The 26,519-nt window shown below is 42.7% G+C and overlaps 1 protein-coding gene across 1 annotated transcript in view; it reads right to left on the bottom strand.

The window, feature by feature from the left end:
• LOC126184720 (uncharacterized) overlaps window positions 1-26,519 on the bottom strand; it is a 1,073,920-nt gene that overhangs the window by 475,968 nt on the left and 571,433 nt on the right. Inside the window, exon 3 of the mRNA XM_049927243.1 lies at window positions 8,922-9,051. Coding sequence (XP_049783200.1) covers window positions 8,922-9,051 — 130 coding nt within the window. The remainder of the gene's footprint in view (window positions 1-8,921; window positions 9,052-26,519) is intronic.

Genomic DNA, 26,519 nt, shown 5'->3' with positions numbered 1-26,519 from the left:
GTACAGTTACTTTCAGTAGTATACTGTAGCCTCTGGTAGTTTGACAACTCTAGTCCTCTCTGACCAGGTCATTAAAATATAGACTCGCTGGGGCCTATGTGCACCTGTGGGTGCATTAAACTTTTGCGTTATCAATGACAGCTGAGGCAGCAGCGATGGGAGACAGATTGAGTGTGTCAATGAACGTGTAATGAACGCAATGGAGGTCATGTGAAAAAAAGAACGTACAAAGGAGGTGATGAAGTAGAACGTCCTGTATTGTGGAGGTGATACAGATTCCAAGAAAATTTTGGAAATGGCCAAAAGCATGCAGTGATATAGCTGCTGAAGTGGGTTTAAATGTTAAACATTTTTGCAAAGATTGTAATATTCACACATACAATATATTACACAAAATGTACTGAAAACAGTACTGTATTAGACACTGGAAATTAATTAGTAAATATTACAGCATAGTTTACTTTACAATGTACATAACAACATGATCACAATGGGAAACAATATGAAGAAAATCGAAATAGGAAGAACCGTCACATTTCTTGAAATCGGATTTCATGTGAGGGAATTATGTGTCTCTTTCAAGCAAGCATTAATTGTCTAGACCCACATGGTATTCCTGACATCCAAACGAATTATTTCTATTCATGGTTATAATACGAACAACCAAAGATATTACCCCATACAGTTATTCCACAGTAAAATTTAAGGCAATACTTCTGATCTTATGAGGAATATCTTTGGCATAATCTTGCCAACGGTCCTAAAATTTGTTGTATACTTAAAATCTGCTGTCACTAAAGGGTTTACCTCCTGAACTACATATGGTCAACACAAAAACAGAAATTTGATGTTGGATATAGATTTATCGCTTGATTCTCTTTTTTTTTACAGGTTTTTAATTATTGAAATGTGATGCTACTATTAGTCCAAGGAAGAGCCCCTTACAGAAAAATCAACACAGACGGTTCCGCAGTTAAATGCATTATCATATACTACAGTGCATATCTTTGTGCCACGACTGACTCAGCTGTTTCACTGTTGACACAAGTCAAATAATTTCTTCTGTAGTTGGGCAAAAGATTCTAAATTCCAGTGCACATTTGCTTTACTGTCATTTAGATGGCAGAATATGATTCATGAAAGTAAAATACAGTTGTCCTGCTTGTGTTTCTAGTTGTCAGGTATCTGGGAAAACGACATTTGATAATGTAGAAAATAAAAAATGGCGAGAATGATTTATATAAATTTCACGGGGTCAATGTTCAATACTAGAGGACCAAGTAGTGAAATAGAAGTTCCTATCTGAATGAGAAAAGTAGTACGTCATAACAGTATCATACCCTCAAAAAACAGTCTCACGATGTGTGAAGATACTTGAAGAGTCTCTAGTTCAATGTACAGGTGATGGTATTCCCCTTAGCTTTTTCTGTTTCTACTAATGTCGTGCATCCAACATCTTCGTTTCATTATAGCTACCATTTCGCAAGGCTAATACGAGAGAAATTGGCCATCGTCTAAGTTCCCCATTTCTGCACAAAATATGTAACTTGTAACAAATATATAAAATTAAATCACGCTATACAGACACAAAGGATCGCCAACGTAAAGATACTTTTTCCTGCGCGACTTTGTCAAATTGTCTACAACCACGACAAAGGAGATATACATCTAGCTGTTAATGCGGTTTCGGCCAATTTGACTGCGTGACAGGTGACGCAGCCACCGGAATCGCTCTTGCCTGCGGGGCACCCCTTTCCACAGAACGCTGTGGCCTGCCGTCGTGTTCTGATTCATTCTACCAGGCCGCGTTTTCTAATCGTGATGAGTTCAAACACTGAATCACGGTCTACGGTCAGTTTCCATAAGGCTGGTGTCTGCCACACGTTTTGCAGTTATGGCATGTCATACACTGGTCAGACCGTCAAACTCGTGGAGGACCGGCATAGTGAGCGTCAGCTATTGCACAACATTGGCTTGACGTTGGTTATATTATGGAATATTACAACACTAAGATTCTGGCATACACTTCACATCTATCTACATCTACATACATACTCCGCAATCCACCATACGGTGTTGTTAAGGAATCAGTTGAGATTCAATTAGAAAATAACCTAATAAATAGAGATGGTTGTTTATGCATAAATTTTGCTTGGTATGATGCTCTCTCATTGGCCAAATAAAAGAGGGACAGAATTAATGTTACTTGCTCACCTGTTGGGAATATTCACCATCGATAACTTGTGACTTCAGTCATCTTGGTTTTGTGATGGCGGTAGTGTTATAGTATGTGTGCTATCTTTGTATATATGCTCCACATACCGTGGTTTCATGTTTTCTTGCAAAGTGCTCTCACATTGCATTTGTGCCTTGAAAATGACGAGGTGTGCACCAGTCGGAATATTGCAGTTATCGAAGACGTCACCCGGCTAACTTCATTTAATTCATTTTACACTGTCCAGTCACACTGATGTGATCGCCTGTCAAAAGCGTGACTAACCACCTTTTGCAGTACGGACCGCTGGGAGCTATGCTGGAACAGAATCAGTGAGGTTCTGTAAGGTACCGGCAGGGGTGTCGAGCCATGTCTACTCTGGTGACGTGGCCAGACGTGCTAGGTCTTTTGTTTGAGGATCCACGGCACGAACAACCCAATCGAGGTGGTCCCACAGCTGCTCGAATGTGTTTAAATATGAGGAGTTTCGTGGCCATAGGAGTCTGATAGTCTCATGGTGGTGCTCTTAGAACAATGTGCGTACACTGCAAGCTGTGTGACAGGTTGCATTGTCCTGCTGATAGATGTCATAGTGCCGAGGGAAAGCAAACTGTATGTCGGGGTTGATGTGATCCCCAAGGTTGGTTGGTTGGTTGGTTTGGGGAAGGAGACCAGACAGCGTGGCCATCGGTCTTCCCCAAGGTTAAATGCACACTTTTGTTGATCCATTGACGAGATCACCCAGGGAATGCGACAAAAGCATTTCCCTCGATTGTTGCAGGGTGTCTGCTTTTAGACGTTTCACGCCGAACACACCAACGGCCACTTGTTCGATGGAGCAAAAACATGATTCAACTGAAACAGCCACCTGTCGCCAGGTCCAGTTGCGGTATTAGCGTCTAAGTCCCAGACTTTGTTGCCGATGAACAACAGTCAGCATGGCTGCATGAACCCGGCACCTGCTGTGGAAGCCCAAACGCAGCAATGTTCGCCGAATGATCGTTGACGAGGCACTGTTGGTAGCCCCTTGCTTCATCTGGGTGATCGGTTGCTCAGCAATTGTACGTCTATTCGCACGTACACATCTCCGCAAGCACCATTCACCCTGACATCTATGGCCCAGGATGCAACACAGTTGCCTTTGAGTAGGTTTTGGATAGCGCCATTTTGCTATGTGCATTGTACTTTAACCACTGCGGGACCTGAACATTTTAGAAACTTAAGTAATTTCGGAAGTATTTCCACCCCTGCCGCGAAAGCCAATGATAATGCCATTTGAACGTCAGACACTTCGCTCAGTTTACGCAATACAACAACAACTGCACTGTTATCCGCGTCCCGCCACACGCTTTATATACTCTCCAATGTTAGCGCTGGCCTGTCGCTGTGGCCGAGCGGTTCTAGGCGCTTCCCCGGAACCGCGCTGCTGCTACGGTCGCAGATTCGAATCCTGCCTCGGGCATGGATGTGTGTAGTGTCCTTAGGTTAGTTAGGTTTAAGTAGTTCTACGTCTAGGGGACTGATGACCTCAGATGTTAAGTCCCATAGTGCTTAGAGCCATTTGAACCATTTTGTCAGTGCTGCCGACTGTGAACGGTGTTTTCACGTTGGCGTCGAACGTGACTTGATCGATTATATGAAAAACAATTGCTGTAACAGGAATTAAATCTATACGGGGGTACACTTTTGCTCTGATGACATAGAGGCATTTGTTATTTCAGCAAGTATTAAGCTACCATTTGCTGATGCTCCTAAGGTTGTGGGCAGGGATCTTCATCGATTATGATGATTAGCTTTTGTAATATGATCCACTCATTCTTGAACACTGACGTATTGTTAACGTACAGAAAACTGGCCGAACGGCACCCATGTAGGTGGATTACCGCTAGATGCTGCTGCGTTTGGCAGATGACTCCAGATCGAAATCTGGTCGAGTCATCGACCACTTTCCACCGAGCTGTGCGTGCGGGCGCTGTAGAGTGAGTTTTACTCCATGTTCGTTAGATACGTATTTGGTGATAACAAGCAGATGATCCCTTGGGTATGAGGATGTTAAACGCTATTGCACACTGCATACCTTAAACGGCTCCCCACCCAATCCATGGGTGGAAATGATGGAGAGCTGCTTGATGAGTTCAGACTTTGGCTCATGATATAGAAAGTTCTTTCTGTTGGGGCAGACAGAGGGAACATTTGGTAATTATCAGGCACTTGCCACTCTGCAGAGACTGCTCCTGAACTGGAGGAGAGGGGTACACACGAAGGAATGTTACATATTACAAAAAAGCTACTCATCCTTAAATTTTTCTCTGTAAGTCATCTTTCCCCTTGAACACTGTACCCACTTTGCTTGGGAACAACGGAAAGTCTGTACCAGGTGTCCTAGAAATGTAACATATGGTTCTAACCTGTGCTATAATATGACTTCTGTCATTTGACTTGGTTTTGAAAGAATTCTCGTATGGACTACCACATGATATATATTCATTATAAAACCACTACGATGTTGGTGTTTGATTTCGTAGGATCCATAAATTTCAAACGAGCTACTAGAAAATTTAGGTGATTAAATGTCGCACACGTTAAGGCTGCGTTATTTTATTGAAGTTTGTACCATTTTTGAGATATAGTTGATTTAGACAAGATCCCATTTCTCAGTGACACAAGAAGTTCCACCGCCGCATCGCAAGGTATGCGCTGAAGCATACCCAGAGCACGGACAGCCTCCAGAATGGTAACCCTCGAGGGGCACCACACCCGTTCAAGCTCAGATTGCCTGACTTCCCTATGATCCACGCCATATGGAGTTTATTGAGCTCTACAGACACGGTAAACACTATTCACTTTCGTGATTGTTACGTACTCGTAAAATGTAAAGTGTTTTCGTAAGCACGAGGGCAGTTCAATAAGTAATGCAACACGTTTTTTTTCTGAAACAGGGGTTGTTTTATTCAGCATTGAAATACACCACGTTATTCCCCAATCTTTTAGCTACACAACACTATTTTTCAACGTGATCTCCATTCAATGTTACGGCCTTACGCCACCTTGAAATGAGGGCCTGTATGCCTGCACGGTACCATTCCACTGGTCGATGTCGGAGCCAACGTCATACTGCATCAATAACTTCTTCATCATCCGCGTAGTGCGTCCCACGGATTGCGTCCTTCATTGGGCCAAACATATGGAAATCCGACGGTGCGAGATCGGGGCTGTAGGGTGCATGAGGAAGAACAGTCCACTGAAGTCACAGCTGTGCACGGCCGGCCCGCACGCGGGAGATCAGACAGTCTTGCTTGACCTTGCGGCGATGATGACACACGCTTTGCCCAACGACTCACCGTGCTTTTGTCCACTGCCAGATCACCGTAGACATTCTGCAAGCGCCTATGAATATCTGAGATGCCCTGGTTTTCCGCCAAAAGAAACTCGATCACTGCCCGTTGTTTGCAACGCACATCCGTTAAAGACGCCATTTTAACAGCTCCGTACAGCGCTGCCACCTGTCGGAAGTCAATGAAACTATACGAGACGAAGCGGGAATGTTTGAAAATATTCCACAAGAAATTTCAGGTTTTTTCAATCAAAATTGGCCGAGAAAAAAAATGTGTTGCATTACTTATTGAACTGCCCTCGTATGTTGCATTGGCAATAATTACTGTGTTTTGATTCACGAAATCTGCAAATGGATCACACCTGTGCATGAGGTTGGGATAAACAATGCACTAAGAGAACCATATCAAACAATAACAGAAAAAAGGCAACTTTCACCGTTTCGTAATGAAAGGACACTGCACTTTGACGTATTCAACTGCTAGTACGGAGACATGCTTCCTTCTTCTAGTGTTGAATAATGAAACAAAGGATTCCTGGCAAACGTAATGTGGAACAAAGCTTCTGGACGACAAAGGAAGGAACCTTAGAGGCTGAAGTCCAGTGGGCAATGAGATTTTCAAAGATAGATTAGAACTTGGTCTCGACAGTTAAGGTGAGGAAAAGAGCCACAATCTTTATCAAAGGTATCGTCCTGGCTTCTGATGCTTCAAAGATAGTACAGAAAAGCTGAAGCCAGGTCGTTGGTCGGTGATTAGGAGACGAGTTTCTGGTGGAGGTAAAGCTGTAAGGACAGGTCTTGAGTCGTGCTTGGGTAGCTCAGTTGGTAGACCACTTGTTCGCGAAAGGAAAAGGTCCCGTGTTCGAGTTTCGGTCCGCCACACAGTTTTAATCTGCCAGGAAGTTTCATCTCGCAGAGTGTTTGTTTTCGTACTTACGTTTAGTGAGACTTTTCTGCTGCTAGTATCTCATACTTTCAATTGTATGCGTTTACGCCATTAATTATGATACAACCAGCATTCCATCGCCTGTGGTCGTACATTCGGAACAGCAGTATTCCTCTTACGATATTTAGGCTGATTATCGTACTCTCAGCTTAAAGATGAGTCGGTGACCAGTTGACAAAATACGCAATTCGTGCATTTACTGCACATAATTGTGTCACATAGTTTCAGTTCAGCTTCTTACATACCCTGAAGATGGCTGTACGGTTATCTACCGAAACATCTAAAGAAGAAATATTGCTGTGCCAGATGTATGCGCGAAGAATGATGTAGTATGTCAAAATTATCTCATTAACTGGGATAACAATGATTTCTACCTTACATGCAATTACTTACTTTCAACTTTTGTCTACGTATTTTCCTCCAAAACTGAGACAATACGAACAAAATTTGTGTGCCTCTTTGTGTACACTGCAGGTACGTGCTTGGTTAAAAGTGGGATGATGACATATTCATTCACTGCGTCACCATAATGCAAGTGATATTGAATACGGAATCATTTTAAATAAAGAACGAAATGAAAATCTATGACAGTCAGATAACGCTACTGCGGAGGTTGGGGAAATGTCATATAGTTTAAAGTCGTGTATAGCTGTGTTGCGGTATGCAGCTGGGTATTATGGTTACCACTGTAGGTAAACATGCAATGGCATCTCTCATTGAATGAGAGACACCTGAGACAATTACTGCAGCACGCCACATTTAACGTTTGCGTCGATGACGTTATCTTTGAGCACACGGTTTATGTGACATTCGATGATGATGATGATATCTTGGGACATAAAAACCAGACGATGTTGATTTCAGACATATCAAAGCAGTTATTAGTGTCCATAAAAAGATAGTATAAAACGAATGTTGCTTAAAACTTAAAACATATACGCAAAATGTAAAATAGTTATCAAATCATTCAAAGCTACATTCACTTTCACAATCACGAAAAACATAGAATGAAATGAGTAACTATTTATATAGCTATCCTTTATATGAAAGCTTTCATTTAAGCAATAAAATAAAATTAACTAAAAAGCGCTAAATTAATAAATCGGAAAACCTTGCCTCGATAATCACTCATAAAAATTAACAAACGGGTAATTCTGAATAGCCAGTACGTAATTGCAACTTACGCGATTTTTTACGCCAGTTACCATTGTTCCTCTGAAAACACCAACACACCTGAAAAAACCTTTAGTATGCAATCACCAAAACGTGCAAAGCAAAACACAGAGTAATGCAAAAGTAGTGTAATATGGTTGTCGTCATTGTAGAAATAGCTCAGCTGGAATCATTGTGCCACACTTTCATCGCATTCAATAAAGCCATATTTAAAGATGAATATAGACCAATTCTTCATCAGTAAACGGATCCACACTACTGTGTATCGTTGTTAACGTACAACTAACACTGACAAAAAAAAATCCGTGGCAGTATAGGTCAATACTGAAAGGGAGCCTGAGGAAGAAAAGTAAAGTGGGTGATTTGTTGTCAACAGTAAGTGAAGAGAGTGAATAAAACAAGATTGTTTCCAAACGAGACACATGGCACATACTATCGAAATTTAGACCGTTGCTCAGATAATTTCAGCGTATTACTTACACGAACATGGGGGTAAGAAATCAAGCGAAATGCAATTACTCTCTAATGGTCCACTAGAGACCACAGTACTTTACATCAAAATAATTCGAAAACATCCCTGATTAATTACCAATTTTTTTTGGTAGGGTACAGGTTTATCTTGTAAGATATTGGTCATGGAATGTAGCTCCACGGTTAGCTGCTTACCAGTTTTAGTATATTTTCGGTTTTATTTTGAATGGTTATTAGTTGGGGATTCAAGGTTAGTTTTTCATCTAATGTTAGTCCAAGGTATTTTAGAGTTTTAATTCAGTGAATCAGACGGTTGTGGATTGTTGAGTAAAAGCGTAAATATAATGACAGATTTCATTATGTGGTAGAGGGAGTCGGTAGAAGTTTCGTAGGGAGAGGATACGGATTGTGTGTAGGTGTAGATTTGTAGTAATTTGTCGGTATAGGTGTGGTAGTGTACCAGTGTTGGGACTAGAGAGAAAACTTTAGAATTAAGGGAGTCGAGTTTGCTGACAGTGTAGGATGAACAGGGGTGTTCAACTTAGTGAGAAATGGGAATTAGATGATACGTTAAAGAATCTAACAGGGGGAAGATAGCCAGTCAGTAGCTTTACTTTTGGTAATTAATAGCTATTATTTTTAAGATGTAATCTGGTAGATCATAGATCAAACAGCTTGAAAACTCGTTTTCACTTCCTAAGACGCTAGCTCTCACTCTCTATACTTTTGTTTAACTCTCTGCGTCAAAACGAGAACTTGTGTAGAAGTGTTTGGGTACTCACCCCGCGCGGCGCCGCGCCCTCTCGCGTGCCAGCTTGGCGCGCCGACGCAGGCAGCAGATGACGAGCAGCGCCAGCAGCGGAAAGCCCAGGATGCACGACACGATCGGGATCACCACCGTCTCCGGTGACACTGCAAAACAAACACGCTGCACCTTCCCACACTCCTAGTTTCGTTCCTGCTTATTACTTTGTCTATATGTATAAGCGATTTTGCGTAAATTACAACAGCTTTAACTAATCACCGAAATAACCAGCAGTCTACTTAAATTAAGCTCAGTAACTTCGTCGCTTACTTAACTGCAATACCTAAATATCGAACCAAACCTTCGCCCTTCCTATCAACTACGTCCATCTGATCGGGTCCTTTCTTTCCCAACGTTCTTCCTATGTCACCATCCATAACACGGATTCCTACACCTTCTGCCCCTCCGCCGGTGTGCCCCAAGGTTCCGTCCTCTCCCCTCTTCTATACCTTTTGTATACGGCGGATATGCCGCCGCCTTCACCCCTCCCTCGCCCCCCCCCCCGCACCCACCTTCTCCAGTACGCCGATGACACCGCCTCCCTCGCCCTCGCCCCCACCCACCCTGCAACGCTCCCAACACCTCCTCCAATCCCATCTTGACTGGTTCACCGCTTGGTGTAACCAGTGGTTGCTCAAGGTCAATCCTTCCAAGACCCAGGTGATCATTGTGGACAAAACCACCCCTTCCTTCTGTCTCCTCGACTTCTATCTCTCCATTTATGGCCATCCTATCGCCCTCACCCCCACCCTTAAGTACCTTGGCGTCACCCTTGACCGTCGCCTCTCCTGGAGCCCCCATCTCCGGACAATCCAAGCCAAGGCATGCTCCCGACTCCGTCTCCTCAAGCTCCTTTCTGGCCACACATGGGGTCTGGACACTACCACCATCCTCCACACCTATAAATCACTTATCCGCCATAACCTCTTCTACGCTCATCCCACCTGGATCTCCGCCCCTCATACCTTTTACAAATCCCTTCAAATCCTAGAAACCCATGCGCTCCACCTCGCCTATCGAGTCTCCCCTCCCCCACGCGGATCCTATATGACCTTATTCCGTTCCCGCACCTCCTTCTTTTCCTCGAATGGATACCGATCCTCTACGCCTCCCACAAACTTGATCCCCCTCACTCACTTGTCTCTCCCATCCTCTCCCAGCCCCATCTGCTGCCGCACCTGCATTCCCACATCCCCCCTGCTCTCCGTCTCTCCACTCTCCATACCCTCGCCTAAGGTGGCTTCCACCTATTCCCCCTCCCTGATGATGCCCTCATCCCCTCCATCTACCCCTCCTACCAACTTTGATCCTCCTCTACTGCACCCTGTGTTTTTTCCTGAAGGCACCCTCTCTCCTTTCTCTCCCTCCTCCCTTCCTCCCTCCCTCCTCCCCCCAGGCTTCCCCTACCCCCTACCTTCTTTCCTCCCCCTCCCATCTCCTCTGCCACTGGCATCTACACACTCCCCTCTCCCTCTTCCCCCCCACCCCTTTTTCCCCTTTTGGCAGCTCCACGGACACATAGTGAACGTTCGTGCGCTGTAGACGCTGTGACGCTGTGTTCGTGGTCATGTGTTCCACTGTTTAATCGTTTGTGCTCCAACGCTTGGTGTGTCATCTGTCATCTCTGTGCATGTCTATGTGTCTGAAAATTTTTATTTTGGACTCTGCGCCCGTGAATGGCACCGTGTGTTTTAATTTTGTATGTCTACGTTTGTATATCCCCCATGTCTGTTCTGCAATTGTCTTCTTTTGTATCATTAGTTGTATCTGTAGCCAAAGAGTGGCGTAGTATGCCACTGCTGGCCTACCTGTATCAGGTGTGAAATTAACAACATAGAAAAAAAAAAAAAATCAAGACCCAGTGTGGGGCGGCGGGTGGAATAATTGTTAATGTTCCTATTATTAATTTAATGCTGTTTGCCGTTCTCAACACTGGCTCTCTAACTACAATATTGGCAACCAGAAGGTGATTAGCAAAGCGTGAAGCCTGTAATTAGAATTCCTAGTGCCCACTTCATCTGAGAAATACTTTTATAGCTACAGCTTATAGCTCTGAGAAATTAGGAGATTGTCTGGGATTCATAATCAAAAACAATTCTCTCTAAAATGTTCACTATATTCTGAAAGTCACGGACCAAAAAGGGTCCACACAATCCAACTACCAGAGCAGTTCAGAGTCTAATGTGCTGATGCCACTATAACTGTTCAAATTAAATGTTTAAGTGAATGCTGGCCATAATTTGATGATAATGTTCATCAAACGCCACGCTAATAATGGTAGAATGTCTGTCCTGCGGCGGCACGTGAAAATACGACATACACAAACTAAAGATAGATCATTAACGTCATCCCAAAATTAATGCTTCACTCGAAAACGATTTCATGGTTACGCATATCCCGAGTAACTTATTACTGCATCCGAGGCTGTTTATATCAACGATACTGACGCGACGTGACTCCCGGCACAGGTGGTGCTCTAATCAGCGTCTGGAGAGAACTGGGGCCTTCCTTGTTCTCGCGCAGCGTTCTTACATATAAAGCCGCGGTGCGGACGGCTAAGGGAACGCCTGATCAAATCTGGTCTCCCAGCTAGCCGCTGGGCTAGTAATGCACCACTTTAAGTTTTCGAATACATCATTGCTTCCTTTGCTGATGGCCGATGAAGCTTTCAATTTAATTGCGCAATCATCACACAAGTAAGTAATCATAATAAAAGTCTGACGTGGCTAAGTCAAATATTTTGGGCGAGAGAATTAATTTAATTACACTACACGCAGTAGACAAGCTCTGAACTTGCTCTTTGGAGATACGCTATAGCTATAGTTTTATAGTTATTCTGTTGAAACTTCTCACATTTTTATGATTATAGTGGATCTCCATTCTGCTTAAATTTAAACGTCCTAGCTTTATTTATTCGCATACTTAATCTATCTTGCTTCCTTAATTTCTAAGACAAAAGCCAGAAAATCATGAATTTCAACTAAAATTTTAATTTGTGAGATCCAGAATACTGTTTCTACTAAATTATTATGCAAAAGGAATCTAAATATAAATTTTTAAGTTTCTAGCTCTTTTCTGTTCCGCCAATGATTTTTACAGAAAAACGTCCAAATTTGGAAAATGGTTAAAGTTATTGAACTGATATCGAACACATATTGATTTTGTATTACTCCTGACATGCTAGAAACGTTTCAGGTTATTTACTTCATTTTAAAGTATTTATGACGTCAGAGCTAGTTACAGCGGACTGGCTGGCACACAATGGAAAGACTGATGTGAATTTTATAAGGCGTGAGTAGGCTGCTTCGCTACACCAGCGAATACTCTTTCAGTCTCCCATATTTCCACCTCTGCATCCATAATAATGCCATACGCTATGTTAATACACTATATTTGGGACTAACTACTCGCTTCAAACTAACCTGGTTATGTGATGTAATAGACCATCCACCAAAAGTCCACATAGACTAAAACTACTTACAGGACGCAAATGGACATTACAGCCTTGCAACTTCCTTATCTGAGCCGTCCTCATCTACACCAACATAGCTTGGCTCTCCACATCTCCAAAATTTCACCACTCCTTAAACGTTTTTAGGCGTTGCATTCCATACCACTTTGTGTATCTTTCTTTTTTCTGAGGCACACAATCTTTATACTATTCAAATTCCTTCCCGTCCTCAAATTCATTGAACGTTTCACTGAATTGTATATCTCCTGTATACTCGAAAACTAAAATCTCATTGCTTCCTCATCCTAACCATCCTACTGATCCCTACCCTCTGCCACGCACCAATAAGTAGCCTGCGGAGTAGAGACGTTCGTGGATATATGGAACATTTTTCAGCCCTGGACCACTACAGTGTCAATGTTAACATAACTGCTATCCGAGGGAAACCTTAAAAGATTCCCTTTGCCTCAAAATAGTACCCATCCCACCAACTACAGTCGTAGCTCATAAGCTCCTTTCATTAATGATCGCCGCGCGGGATTAGCCGAGCGGTCTTAGGCACTGCAGTCATGGACTGTGCGGCTGGTCCCGGCGGAGGTTCGAGTCCTCCGTCGGGCATGGGTGTGTGTGTGTTTGTCGTTAGGATAATTTAGGTTAAGTGGTGTGTAAGGTTAGGGACTGATGACCTTAGCAGTCAAGTCCCATAAGATTTCACACACATTTCAACATTAATGATCAAAAAGAGAACCTCCCTCCCCATTTCAGTCATCTCTGCCCAGTCTCCATCTCTTGCTCTCATACTTCCCAGTGCTTTTGCTCCATCAATACTACACCTCATTCCACCGTTCTCCTTAAGTATGCCTCGTGATGACTGGGTGTTGTGTGCTGTCCTTAGGTTAGTTAGGTTTAAGTAGTTCTAAGTTCTAGGGGACTGATGACCATAGATGTTAAGTCCCATAGTGCTCAGAGCCACTCCTTAAGTACCCTTACCACGTTTATCTCAAGGTGGTCAGTCAGACACAACTGGTACTTATCAGAAGCATTATTTGCTCGCGGATTACAGCCTGTTGCCGCACCCCATAAAATCTTCAGCTCTTCAGAGAAAGCAGTAGTTCACTCATACGCACAACATTGATAAAACGTATTGTAAAAGGAGGTGAATGAGGAGCACCGTACCCTTGGTGGGCATGTAACTAACTACTCCTTTGTGCTACTGTACATAATGCACTTGACATACAGAAACAAATTTTCAAACTACATTAATTAGTATATTTAGATACTTCATGAAATTGTATTAAGAAGTCTGAAACTAGTTAGCATATTTTAAGTTGCAGTTAGCGTGCGTCTGCAGTGAGATTATATATTGTGTAAAAATAATGTAGCCGATCGCCAATACGGTTTCTTTAAATATTACTACCATTTAAAATATCTTGGAATATAATGAGTAATATAGAGGATCATGTTAAATGAGTAATATGATTAGCTACCGGAAGATACACAACCGTAATTGTACAAGTGGATCCATAGTGTGTCCCTTCTAATTTTTATATCATATGTATAACCATTAACGTTGAAAGGGAGACAATATCATAACTGTAAAAGTGGATCAATAATGTGTGACATTTTATTTATTTTTTTGTATCTATTATCATTATCATTAAAAGAAAACATTGAACTTCTGACGAAAATACCATGTAGATGATTTATTTTTCGAGCAGTAGAGGACATCTACGAGCACCAAGCAGGATTGCTCCGCGGCTCATGCCTCGGGTTCTCTGGGTGATACAAAGGCAGGTTCAACTGTTTTTGATAGCCTCTGGGCGAGGAGCCGTTTGTACACACAACCGAAGGATCGTCTAACTGTGATTATCCTACAGCGTTGCGTGGATGTTTCAAAACTATCCACTTTTTCCAGCTTAGGCAAATGGAGAAAGTCGGTTGGTCCTTTTTGCATTAGGTATGGTCTACTGTGCTCCTTAACGGATTTATGGAGGCAGAATTTAGTTTATGGTTGGTTTTTGAGAATACCCGAAAAAAGCGTTTTTAACCATTTTTCGCCTTTCGCAGCGGATATCTAAACAACAAACCGTAGAAAATTTCTCAGATGTTAACAGTATAATTTCTAGATATTTATCTAGCCGTTCATTCTTTCCGTTTTCAAAAATCTTTATCTGTTATCGAGAAAAACCCCAAAACTTAGTTTTTGTGTACCAAAGCCGAGCCGTGCGTTTCAAGACTGTTATACACAGTAAAATGCTATAATTTTTGTGATGTATTGCTACGATCCAGATCTCGAGCAGCTTCGAAAATTTTCTTGATATCTTTATCCGTTTCCGGCACACAGAGGTTCAAAGTTATCATACTTGCTCACTTTTAATACGCATACAACATCCGGAGTGAGGCGAAAATGTTGTTTATAAAGTGGCGTAGGCGGCTAAATATGATGTAAAGTGTCTTCATCATCATCAGAAGGATTCTGGGAGCCCTATGTTGTAGTAGTGAAGTACATGCGAAATTTTTGTGCACATGAAATTCAGACTGCGGTGTAAAATTTGTTTCAATTTCAGATAAGTAAAGAATCAAAACTTTACTGGCCCATAACGTTCTTTTCACATGAGTTACGTGCCCTGCGGGGAAAAGGAGGGAACCAGAGGAAACATGTCCTTATTGGAGCAAAAAAAGCCGAATATGCTCCTGTTTAAATGACTCTGATTCAAAAGTGGGGTACCAGCTGCCTCATTCTACCTTCCTCAGCACCTTATAAATTTTCCCAAAAATTTGGATGCGACAAGGAGACAGTGGCACTGTGAAACAGACGGAAAAGTAATAAATACAGGAAGATAGTAAACAATGATAGTGGTATGGAAAGAGCGAAGGAGAGAATAACAGTGTGAGAGAAAGAGGACACAGTGGCAGTAGAACATAGTTGATAGTGACGGAACAGTGACAGGAACAGAGTGAAGAAGACAGTGCCGATGAGATAGGAATAAAGCGAAGGAGAAAGTGAAAGAGGGTGGGAGAAAATGATAACGAGGTACAGAGTCTATGGTAGTGACAACGAGGAAGAGAGAGATAGTAACAGTGAGAAGAAACAGCAGCAGTGGCAACGAATGAATGAGATAGCTGCCGTAAGAGAGAGTTAGATGGAGACAGTGACAGTGGACAGAACGAAGGACACTGTAGCTGTGAGACAGGAGACAGTGGCAGAGAGATTCAGAGTGATAATGACAATGAGCTGGGTTAAATGAGTGAGTGAGAAAGGGCAAGAGAATGAACGGGTATGAGCGACTTAACAGCGATGAACTAGCAGGTGTGAGCGAGATACAGTTGGGGGAGCTTGTGGGAGTGAAAGGTGAATTGCATATTAAAAAATGGGCGAATATGTTCGCATGTCAAAATTTTTGAGAAAATGTTTGGAAAATTTTTTAAAGGGACTGAGCAATGTAGAATGAGGCAGCTGGTACCCCACTTTTCAGTCCCCATCTTTTAAACAGGAGTATATTCGCCTTTTTTGTGCTTCGATAGGAGGATTTTTCCACTATTAATGAAACGTGTTTATAAAATGCCACCAAAAATATTAAAATATCTATCCTGCACAAAGGCAGTGTGATCGTTAATAGCTTACCTTGGTGACTTAGAATACAGGATGAATCACTTAAAACTTGCACTGCAAATATAGCGCAAGTGGGAAGTGCTATTGATGTGCGGTTTTCACAGAATGTATTGGTAGTCAAGGGCTCGTATTTTAAGCCGATAAGCAGATTTTAATAATACTTGGAAGGTATATTTTTTGTGAAAACATGCACTTTTTCAAATGGAACAGTGCATATTGACATTAACAAACTAAAAGTAAATTAAATTAGAATGTCAGTAGTGTTTGTTGTAGTAGTCTAGTTCAAATGGTTCAAATGGCTCTGACCACTATGGGACTTAACTGCTATCGTCATCAGTCCCCTAGAACTTAGAACTACTTAAACCTAACTAACCTAAGGACATCACACACATCCATGACCGAGGCAGGATTCGAACCTGCGACCGTAGCGGCAGCGCGGTTCCAGACTGTAGCGCCAAGAACCGCTCGGTCACTCCGGCCGAGAGTAGTCTAGCGCGAGTCGTTAACGAGATACCGCATTGTGAAAAGTTTCTACACGAACACTTGTTTGTGCCACTCAACCTGCGTAGATGCTACGTAGGATGTTGTCATGCTTGTGTGTTCCTTGAGTGTATGCCAACTTGCCAGTCAATTAGTGTGCGACAATCCAAGCAGTACGTCGTGAGTGGACGACAAGATTTACCAATACAGAAAGAGCCGCCATGTTCATTGTGTATGGAGAGTGCAGGAAGAATGCACTTCATTCTTGTACTGTGAATGTGGCAAGATATCCCAAACGAATTCAACCATCTCGTCAATTATTTATCAGCCACTTCACCCAGTTACTTGTAGATGGTATTGTAACACCTAGACAACGTAACAGAAGGAAATACACGTAAGTGACGACAAAAGAGGCTGAAATTAATGTTCTTGCTGCTGTTGCAGTTGATCCGCACATTAGCGTCTTCGCAACCGCATGAGAAAGTGGCATCAGTCACGAAAGAGTCTTAGGCATTCTCCATCGACATAGCTTCCAGCCCTGTCACATCTCTCCTTATCATGAGCTGCATGGAAACAGTTGTGAGAATCATGTTAAGATCTGTACATCGACATTATGAACGGATACACCAGATGTATGATGTATCTTGTTTAATAATGAAACCACATTTACCAATCATGGCCAGGTAAACCTTTGAAACATGCGGTATTAGTCTTTTGACAATCTCCGTTGGCTTAGACAGGTGGAATGTCACCGTCCATGGAATGTAAACGTGTGGTGTCGGATGGTGGACCATCAGCTTATATGCCCGTTTTTCATAGACAGAACACTGAACGCACACAGGTATAGCAATGGGCCATCTTCCATGACGTAAGAATGCGTTGCTCTGTTGACTAGGAGGACCCTATGGTACCAATAACGTGGCTGTCAGCCCACAGTGCACGAAGTACTAGGGCATGACCTGTACTTTGGCCGGCCCGTTTCCTGGATTTGACTCCTGCAAACCCTTTTCTGTGGGGAAAGCTGTAAGACGCTGTCTACAAGGACATACAAACTATGCCCGATGATACGCTACTACATATCTCTGCAGCCTCCTCGGACATCTCCGCTGAAATGCTAGCACGTGCGCAGCAGTGGTTCCATAGCGGACTGGAAGCGGTCGTAATTTTGAACACAGCCTGTGATGGTCAGTTGTCTCGTTACTGGTCAGAATCCAAATAAGTAATGTATGCACTTGTGTTGCTCTTTAGTGCGTGCTACCACAGGTATTGTCCAAGAGTAGGTGTGGATACTTTTCAAAATAAGGTGTCTCGTACACGACTCGCACTAGAATCCTGAAAGAAACACTACTGAAGTTCTTATTTACCCTACTTTTAGTTTGTTAATGTCAGCAGGTATTGGTCCATTTAAAAAAGTGAAGGTTTACACCTAAAATACATTTTCTAACACTTTCTAAGTGTCTGTTGATTGGCTAAGAAAACCAGCCCCAGACTACCATTCCATTCTGCGAAAACCGCACATGAATCGCATTTCCCATTCCCGCAATATTTACGGTACAAGTTTTAGCTGATTCACCCTGTATATCTAACTATGTGACTTTTCCTGTATCAATTCGGCGTATGATTACTTTAATTTTCATTTATGTTAACGACAGTATGATTTTACTTCAAAAGATTAAGTAAGATGTGCCTTGTACGAACGTCGAAGACCTAACAGTTTGCCCGTTCTATGTGTTCTTTCTTGCAGTCTCTACACGTGATTGTACTCCAGCTGTTGAGAATTTATCTGTCTTGGGCATAACATTATGCCGTAATTTTAAATTTACATCGTTAGTTGTCTTAAATGGCACTCGTGTATTACTTTCCCGTTACATGTGCTCAATTTATCCGACGCAAGTCCATTAAATGTTGTATAAACTATTTTCTCTTTTATTTCGTTAACTATATTTTGTTGTTCCTTATTTTAGTATGTATTGTTAGTACGGTTTTGTGGTGGCAATTACTGGAAATTGGCGGTCTCAATTATTGGAAAATGCTACCTTTTGACGAATATTAACCTATTTCTTGTTTTGGCCGGCCGAAGTGGCCGAGCGGTTCTAGGCGCTACAGTCTGGAGCCGCGCGACCGCTGCGGTCGCAGGTTCGAATCCTGCCTCGGGCGTGGATGTGTGTGATGTCCTTAGGTTAGTTAGGGTTAAGTAGTTCTAATTTCTAGGGGACTGATGACCTCAGTAGTTAAGTCCCATAGTGCTCAGAGCCATTTGAACCATTTCTTGTTTTCGACATTACCTATAGGAATTCGTAGAATTGTATGTACCGTTGCTTGGAAGTAAGGATGAATGTGTTGGGCCTTATAACTAGAATGAGCATTCATAACCAACTTTTTTTAATGTTGATTTCAGGTAGATTGAGAACGAAAGTCTTCCGTTAATTTTTGAAATATCTTAGTGATTTATTTCTGAATGCAAGCTATTTACTCTATTACTTATTTTTTAAATAAGTGCGGCGTCTGTATAAAAAATCTGCCACAGAGCTCATTATCAAGAGTGAAATGTCGATTTTTACATTCTGTAATGTGCTGTAGCTATCAGTGCCATGCCACAGCTCTTGATCTTATAATCGTTACATTGTTGTCTCTTTTTGTTTTGAAGATTTAACTTACATGCATGATAAACTCTGTGACTGACGATAAGAGAATAACGAACCTCGCACGCGCTACGACAGCAGCCTGTACATCAAAATTTATAATCTGAAATCCAACTTACGGTCTGAGATGGAAGGTACTTTTACTGTTCTCCATTTGGTGTTACATTCGCGAATGGCAGCGGGAAGAATAATCGTCAGCTAGCCTTCGCATGAGCTCCAAGTTCTTTGATTTGCCTGCAGTTATCATTTCACGAGGTAAATGTGGGGAATGAACTAATATCTTGCCTGACTCCTTTGAAGACGTGCTCATAATTTTAACAGTAAATCTTCTGCCTCAGGAGTTGGATGACCAGCCTCATGTTGCTCTTCCTACGATTCTCTCGATGTTATCCGGCAAGGGTCTCACACCGACGAGCCATACTCAAGAACCGATCGAGACTGTTGTAGGCTACCTCTTTTTTGGTTGAATTACATTAAATTACGGTCCTTCTAGAGATTCTGTCTGCACTCTGCTTTAAATACATCAGATTTTATTTTAAGTTGGAGTCCAGTCATCCTTTACATACTGCTAATTTGTGAGAGCTTGCCGTGCTACTCTATTAGAACAGTCCAGGCCAAAATTTGTGCTCCCAAGATGAATCTGCTCAGCGCTCTGGCTACCCCCACCACTGTTCTATTCCGAGCAGGTGTGTCAGAGAGACAGTTATATGTCGAGCTCAACACAAGCTGGAAAATTAGGAAGATGTATATGCAATACAGAGCAACTATTATTAAGAGGCAGCATACATTTAATAAGCAGAAGTTTATCGCATGTGCTTACTTTCAACTTTTTATTTTTCTGTTCTTGTTGTAACCTTCAGTCTGAAGACTGGTTTGAAGCAACTGTCTGTGCTACTCTATCGTGTGCAAGCCTCTTTATCTCCGAGTAAGTACTGCAATCTCCATCTTCTGAATCTGCTTACTGCGCTCATCTCTTAGACTTCCTCTACGGTTTTTACCCCACACCCCCACCCCCACGCTTACCTCCAGTACTAAACTGGTGATCCCTTGAAGCCTCAGAACATGTCCTACCAATCGATCCCTTCTTCTAGTCAGGCTGTGCCACAAAATTCTTTTCTCCCAAATTCTCTTTAGTACCGCATTAGTTACGTGATCTATCCATCTAACCTTCAGCATTCTTCTGTAGTGCCGTACTTCAAAAGCTTCTGTTCCCTTCTGGTCTAAACTGTTTATCGTACATGTTTCACTTACATACATGGCTACAAATACTTTCAGGAATGACCTCCTGTCACTCGATGTTAAGAAATTTCTCTTCTTCAGAAACGCTTTTCTTGCTATTGTCAGTCTACATTTTATATCCTCTCAACTTCGGCCACCATAAGTTATTTTGCCTCCCAAATATGAAAACTCATCTACTACTTCAAGTGTCTCATTTCCTAATCTGATTCCCTCAGTATCACCTGATTTAATTCGACTACATTCCATTATCCTCGTTTTGCTTTTGTTGATTTTCATATTATATCCTCCTTTCAAGACACTGTCCTTCTGTTCAACTGCTCTTCGACGTCATTTGCTGCCTCCGACAGAATTACAATGTCATCGCAAACCTCAAAGTTTTTATTTCTCTCTCTGGACTTTAATTCCTACTCCAGATTTTTCTTTTATTTCCTTCACTTATTTTTGTAGCAATACAATACCTTTTAATACATTAGACACGGCTAATATGGTGAGCAGAATTACAAAACGCTTTACATACAGACGTTTAACGTTAGGTTGTGCTGTCCATAATTTATACACATTTCGATTTTAGAACATGCAAAACATTTGGAACTGTGATTCGAGTTACAGTAAAACTTATGGAGCTACACAGACTGAAATTTGTTAAACCTGACCGTCGGTGGAACTTTGTTACTTTCGTAACAGTGAAAAAAAAGTTCCGCACAAGTGTGTTGAACCAAACATCGATATAAGTTTAGCATTCTGTTTGTGCAGTCGAGCATATTGTTCTTGGAGTGACATTTTATAAAAGTCCTGAAATTTCCTTGATTGGCCAAACAGTTGGTTGGCCTGTGAACTCAAGCTGAAAGCAATGAGGTACGTTAGCACCGAAGAGCGAGAATTTTCTTCCAAATAAATCGAAATCTGTCTTCAGTCATGCAGTGTCTTGGAATGTCTTTAATATCTCATGACGAAATGTTTCAATTACTGAAACATAGACAGTCATGTCTGGTGTACAAATGACTACCCTGAGTCACGGGAAATGTTCCATGTCATGAACGTGAAGCTGATTTTTACATACGATAGGTGAATCTAGTCCGCTATCATGTGGCAAATGACTCTCCCTTTGTACTCGTATTAACACATTTAATCTATAACGCAAAGCTGCTCGAAACAAACCCCTCTTCAGGTTTTTAATGACTTATTTATAAAAATCTACAGCAGCGTCTAGAGTTGAGAATGGAGATTATTTATACCCACTCCACAGTTAAATGAAGGAAGCCGGCCGCTGTGGCCGAGCTGTTCTAGGCGCTTCAGTCCGGAACCACGCGGGTGCTACGGTCGCACGCTCGAATCCTGCCTCGGGCATGGATGTGTCTGATGTCCTTAGGTAATTTAGGTTTACGTTGTTCTAAGTCTAGGGGACTGATGACTTCAGATGTTAAGTCCCATAGTGCTTAGAGCCATTTGAACCATTTGAAATGCAGCAAGGGCCTGAACTTCAGATGATACACTGCCCATCGCGAAACTGAATATCGCCTAGTGACGTGATAAGTAAAGTAAATAACTTTATATGATCATTCCATATAAAGTTGATCGTCGGTAAAGCAGATGCCAGACTGAGATTCATTGGAAGAATCCTAAGGAAATACTATCCGAAAACAAAGGAAGTAGGTTACAGTATACTTGTTCGCCCACGGCTCGAATATTGGTCATCAGTGTGGGATCCGTACCGGATAGGGTTGATAGAAGAGATAGAGAAGATATTAGCTTGATATAATACCAATTTGACAAAAAGTTTGCTATGACCCAGTTTTAAGAATCGCTTTGTGAAGCTACTGTCTAGTGATTATTTGATGCAAAGTTTGCCACCATGTGATTTTTTTTTCTATGCATGCAGATCTAAGGCGTTAGTGATTTCTTGTGTATCTCTACATATCACTTGAAAACTACACATCAGCAACATAATTATTTTCTGGAATAATGTTGCCAATCTGCATGCTAGTGATTATATCCACTTACTGGGTTATTCACGTTAGCTGTTCACCTGGAATATTTTTACAACCGTTTAAGTTATCGTAATTCTGTTTTCACTCAGATAATTTGCGAGAAAAGTCTTCATTAAACGATGGGTAATCTCTTTTCATAGCTATATTAGTTACAGGGATTTCCGTTTAAACTTATTGGGGGCATTGAATAAGGAACTCAACAAATTTTTTCCTCTATCCAGGATTTCAATACACCATATTATTGCCGGCCGGTGTGGCCGTGCGGTCTAGGCGCTTCAGTCTGGAACCGCGTGACCGCTCCGGTCGCAGATTCGAATCCTGCCTCGGGCATGGATGTGTGTGATGTCCTTAGGTTAGTTAGGTTTAAGTAGATCTAAGTTCTAGAGGACCGATGACCTCAGAAGTTAAGTCCCATAGTGCTCAGAGCCACACCATATTATTCCGCACTCTCTTGGCTACAAAACCTTATTTTTCAACATAATCTCCATTCAAAGCGACGGCCTTATGCCACCTTACTACGAGGCCCTGTGTGCCCGCATGGTACCACTCCACTGTTAGATGTCGGAGCCAACGCCTTGTTGCGTCAATAACGTTCCCATCGTCGAAGCACCGCCTCCAGCGGAGTACGTTCTTCCAAAGAGGTGGAAGTCGGAAGGTGCGAGATCAGGAGTGTAGGCTGGATGAGGACGAACACTCCAATCAAGTTCTGTGAGTTCCTCTCGGGTGCGCAGTTTTGTGTGAGACCTTTTGTTGCCACGGGGAAGGAGAAGTTCGTTTGCATTTTATGATGACAAACGCGCTGTAGTCGTTTCTCCAATTTCCTGAATGTAGCGCAATACATTTCAGCGATGATCGTTACTCCATGAGGGAGGACATCAAACAGAACTACCCCTTCAAAATCCAAAAAGGCTTCGAAAATTTTCTTCAGAGGAGAAGTGGTTTGACGCCACATATGTGGTCTACCGTTTTGTTTCTGGTTCGAAGTAGTGTATCCATGATTCATCACTTTTGACAATGTTAGACAAAAAATTGTCCCTATCAACCTCGAAACGCGCAAGAAATTCCACACAGATGATCCTTCGTCGCAATTTATGATCTTCTGTTAGGCGGCGAATAACGCAGTAGGCACATACCTCTGGGTGTGTCAGTACTACTAACACGGAAGTCCAGTTATTCGTCGGGGTGTTTGATTGTGATCCGTCGATCACCTCGAATGAGAATGTTCAAAAATGTTCAAATGTGTGTCAAATCTTATGGGACTTCTAAGGTCATCAGTCCCTAAGCTTACACACTACTTAACGTAAATTATCCTAAAGAGAAACACACACACCCATGCCCGAGGGAGGACTCGAACCTCCTCCTGGACCAGCCTCACAGTCCATGACTGCAGCGCCTGAGACCGCTCGGCTAGTCCCGCGCGGCTCGAATGAGAATGTCCGCACGTTCCAGTATTGCAAGTGTCACAGCTGTGAAGGCGTCCGGCACGTGCGAGATCAAATGGTTCAAATGTCTCTAAGCACTATGGGACTTAACATCTGAGGTCACGAGTCCCCTAGATTTAGAACTACTTAAACCTAACCTAACCTAAAGACATCACATACAACCATGCCCGAGGCAGGATTCGAACCTGCGACCGTAGCAGCAGAGCGGTTCCGGAATGAAGGGCGTAGAACCGCTCGGCCACAGCGGCCGGCCGCGCGAGATCGAACAGGTCTGCACGACCTTATTGCGATAATGACAGGTACCTCGCCCAACGACACACTGAGCTTTGTTCACTGCCAGATCTCCGTAGACATTCTGCAAGCGCCGATGAGCATCTGCGATGCTCTGGTTTTCCGACAAAACAAACTCATTGATAGCTCTCTGCTTCCATCGCATCCCCGTTACAGAGGCCATTTAGAAAGCTACGTATAGCCCCGTCACCTATCGGAACTTCAGGAAACTATAGCGGGCATATGACACGGTGTCCCAGAATTCTGCATTTTTTCAATAGAAATTGGACGAGAAACAAAATGTGTTGCATTACTTACTGAATGCCCCTCGTAGCTTTTTCTAACGGAACAATAGTAATTTCTGCTGCTTGTATCGTTGTATTAAAGTGAGGAGTTAACGACGTTTCACTCCTGAAAATCCGCTTAGCAGTTTCTGAGAATTAATAATATTTAAAGCTTGGGATTCACCTGTTTTGAACATGGCATAAATAGCAGGCTTAGAAAGTTTTTGATTTCATACCTAAATAAGGAAATATTGCGTTGCAGGTATAAAACGGGAACAAAGGAAATGCAGATTTCATTCCGTCTGTCTCGTTGACGTGTGCAGGGCGCTGGCTAGTTTTAAGAAATAAACGTCCCTCACAAACCAGAGGAACTAGATCTGCTACTCCTTTATGAAGAATTCCGGAGAAATGCGAAGAGAAAAATTGAGTTGCAAGAACAAAGACATCCCGTGAGACGGTACCCAACAAGATTGACACTTCAGTGACTACGCGAAACACTGTTAGCGGAGGGGCACTGGAATATGATGTAGAGGCAAAGGAGCAAGCTTGCAACGAGCAAAGCGAATTAAATAGACGTTCTGATAGCTGTTACACATAATCTAGATGCCAGGTCCAGAGAAACTGCGAATGCTTCTGCAATACATCAGCCCAGCGTAGTTAACATTTTGCGAGCAAACAGCTTCCATCCGTATTGTATCTCACTTCACCAGCATGTTAACCAACCGGATTGCGAAGACGCATGGAATTCTGTCGCTCGGTTCTGATGCAAATCAGGACAATAGGTTCTTTCTTAAAAGAATTCTCTTCTCTGGTGAAGCTACCGTTACAAATCATGAAAAACTGAATATATATATAGGCGTTAAAGAGCTGCTGCGAATCTGCACTGTCGGAGGCAGACTGAATATCAGAGGCAGTGAAGCGTGAACGCTTGGTGCAGGAGTGTCGAAGAGTTCATTATTGGTGCTTACTTCATTGAAGAAACCTTACGGGGTGGGGGGGGGAGGGAAGGGGGGGAAGATACGCACAGCTTCTTACCGAAATACTATCAGCTGTCTTAGATGAAGTACCACTTTAAAGACGTATACGTGTAGGGTACCACACATCACTCACTTGTGGCTAGGAACATACACTGAGGAACCAAAGAAATAGGTACACCTGCCTAATATCGTGTAGGTCCCCACGAACACACAGACGTGCCGCAATACGACGTGGCAAGGACTCGACTAATGTCTGATGTAGTGCTGGAGGGAACTGACATCAAGAATCCTGCAGGGCTGCCCATAAATACTTAAGAGTACGAGGGGGTGAAGATCTCTTCTGAACAGCACGTTGCAAGGCATCCCAGATATGCTCCAAATGTTCATGTCACGGTAGTTTGGTGGCCAACGGAACTGTTTAAACTCAGAAGAGTGTTCCTGAAGGCACTCTGTAGCAATTCTGCACGTGTGGAGTGTCGCATTGTCCTGCTGGAATTGGCAAGTCCGTCCGAATGCACAATGGTCATGAATGGATGCAGGTGATCAGACAGGATGATTACATACGTGTCACCTGTCAGGGTCGTATCTAGACGTATCAGGGGTCGCATATCACTCCAACTGCACACGCCCCATGTCATTACAGAGCCTCCACCACCTTGAACAGTCCCCTACTGACATACAGGGTCCATAGGTTCATGAGGTTGTCTCCATACGCGTACACGTCCATCCGCTTGATACAATTTGAAACGAGACTCGTCCTACCAGGCAACATGTTTCCAGTTATCAACAGTCCAATATCGGTGCTGACGGGCCTAGGTGAGGCGTAAAGCTTTGTGTCGTGCAGTCATCAAGGGTAAACGAGTGGGCTTTTGGCTCAGAAAGCCCATATCGATGATGTTTCATTGAATGGTTTGCACGCTAACACTTATTGATGACCCAGCATTGATATCTGCAGCAATTTGCGGAAGGCCGGCCAGAGTGGCCGAGCGGTTAAAGGCGCTACAGTCTGGAACCGCACGACCGCTACGGTCGCAGGTTCGAATCCTGCCTCGGGCATGGATGTGTGTGATGTCCTTAGCTTAGTTAGGTTTAAGTAGTTCTAAGTTCTAGGGGACTTATGACCACAGCAGTTGAGTCCCATAGTGCTCAGAGCCATTTGAACCAATTTGCGGAAGAATTGCACTTCTGT

This window comes from Schistocerca cancellata, chromosome 4, assembly GCF_023864275.1.
Source record: "Schistocerca cancellata isolate TAMUIC-IGC-003103 chromosome 4, iqSchCanc2.1, whole genome shotgun sequence".
Classification (NCBI taxonomy): Eukaryota; Metazoa; Arthropoda; class Insecta; order Orthoptera; family Acrididae; genus Schistocerca; species Schistocerca cancellata.
Note: the sequence above shows the minus strand (reverse complement) of the source record. Positions and strands in the feature narration are given on the sequence as shown.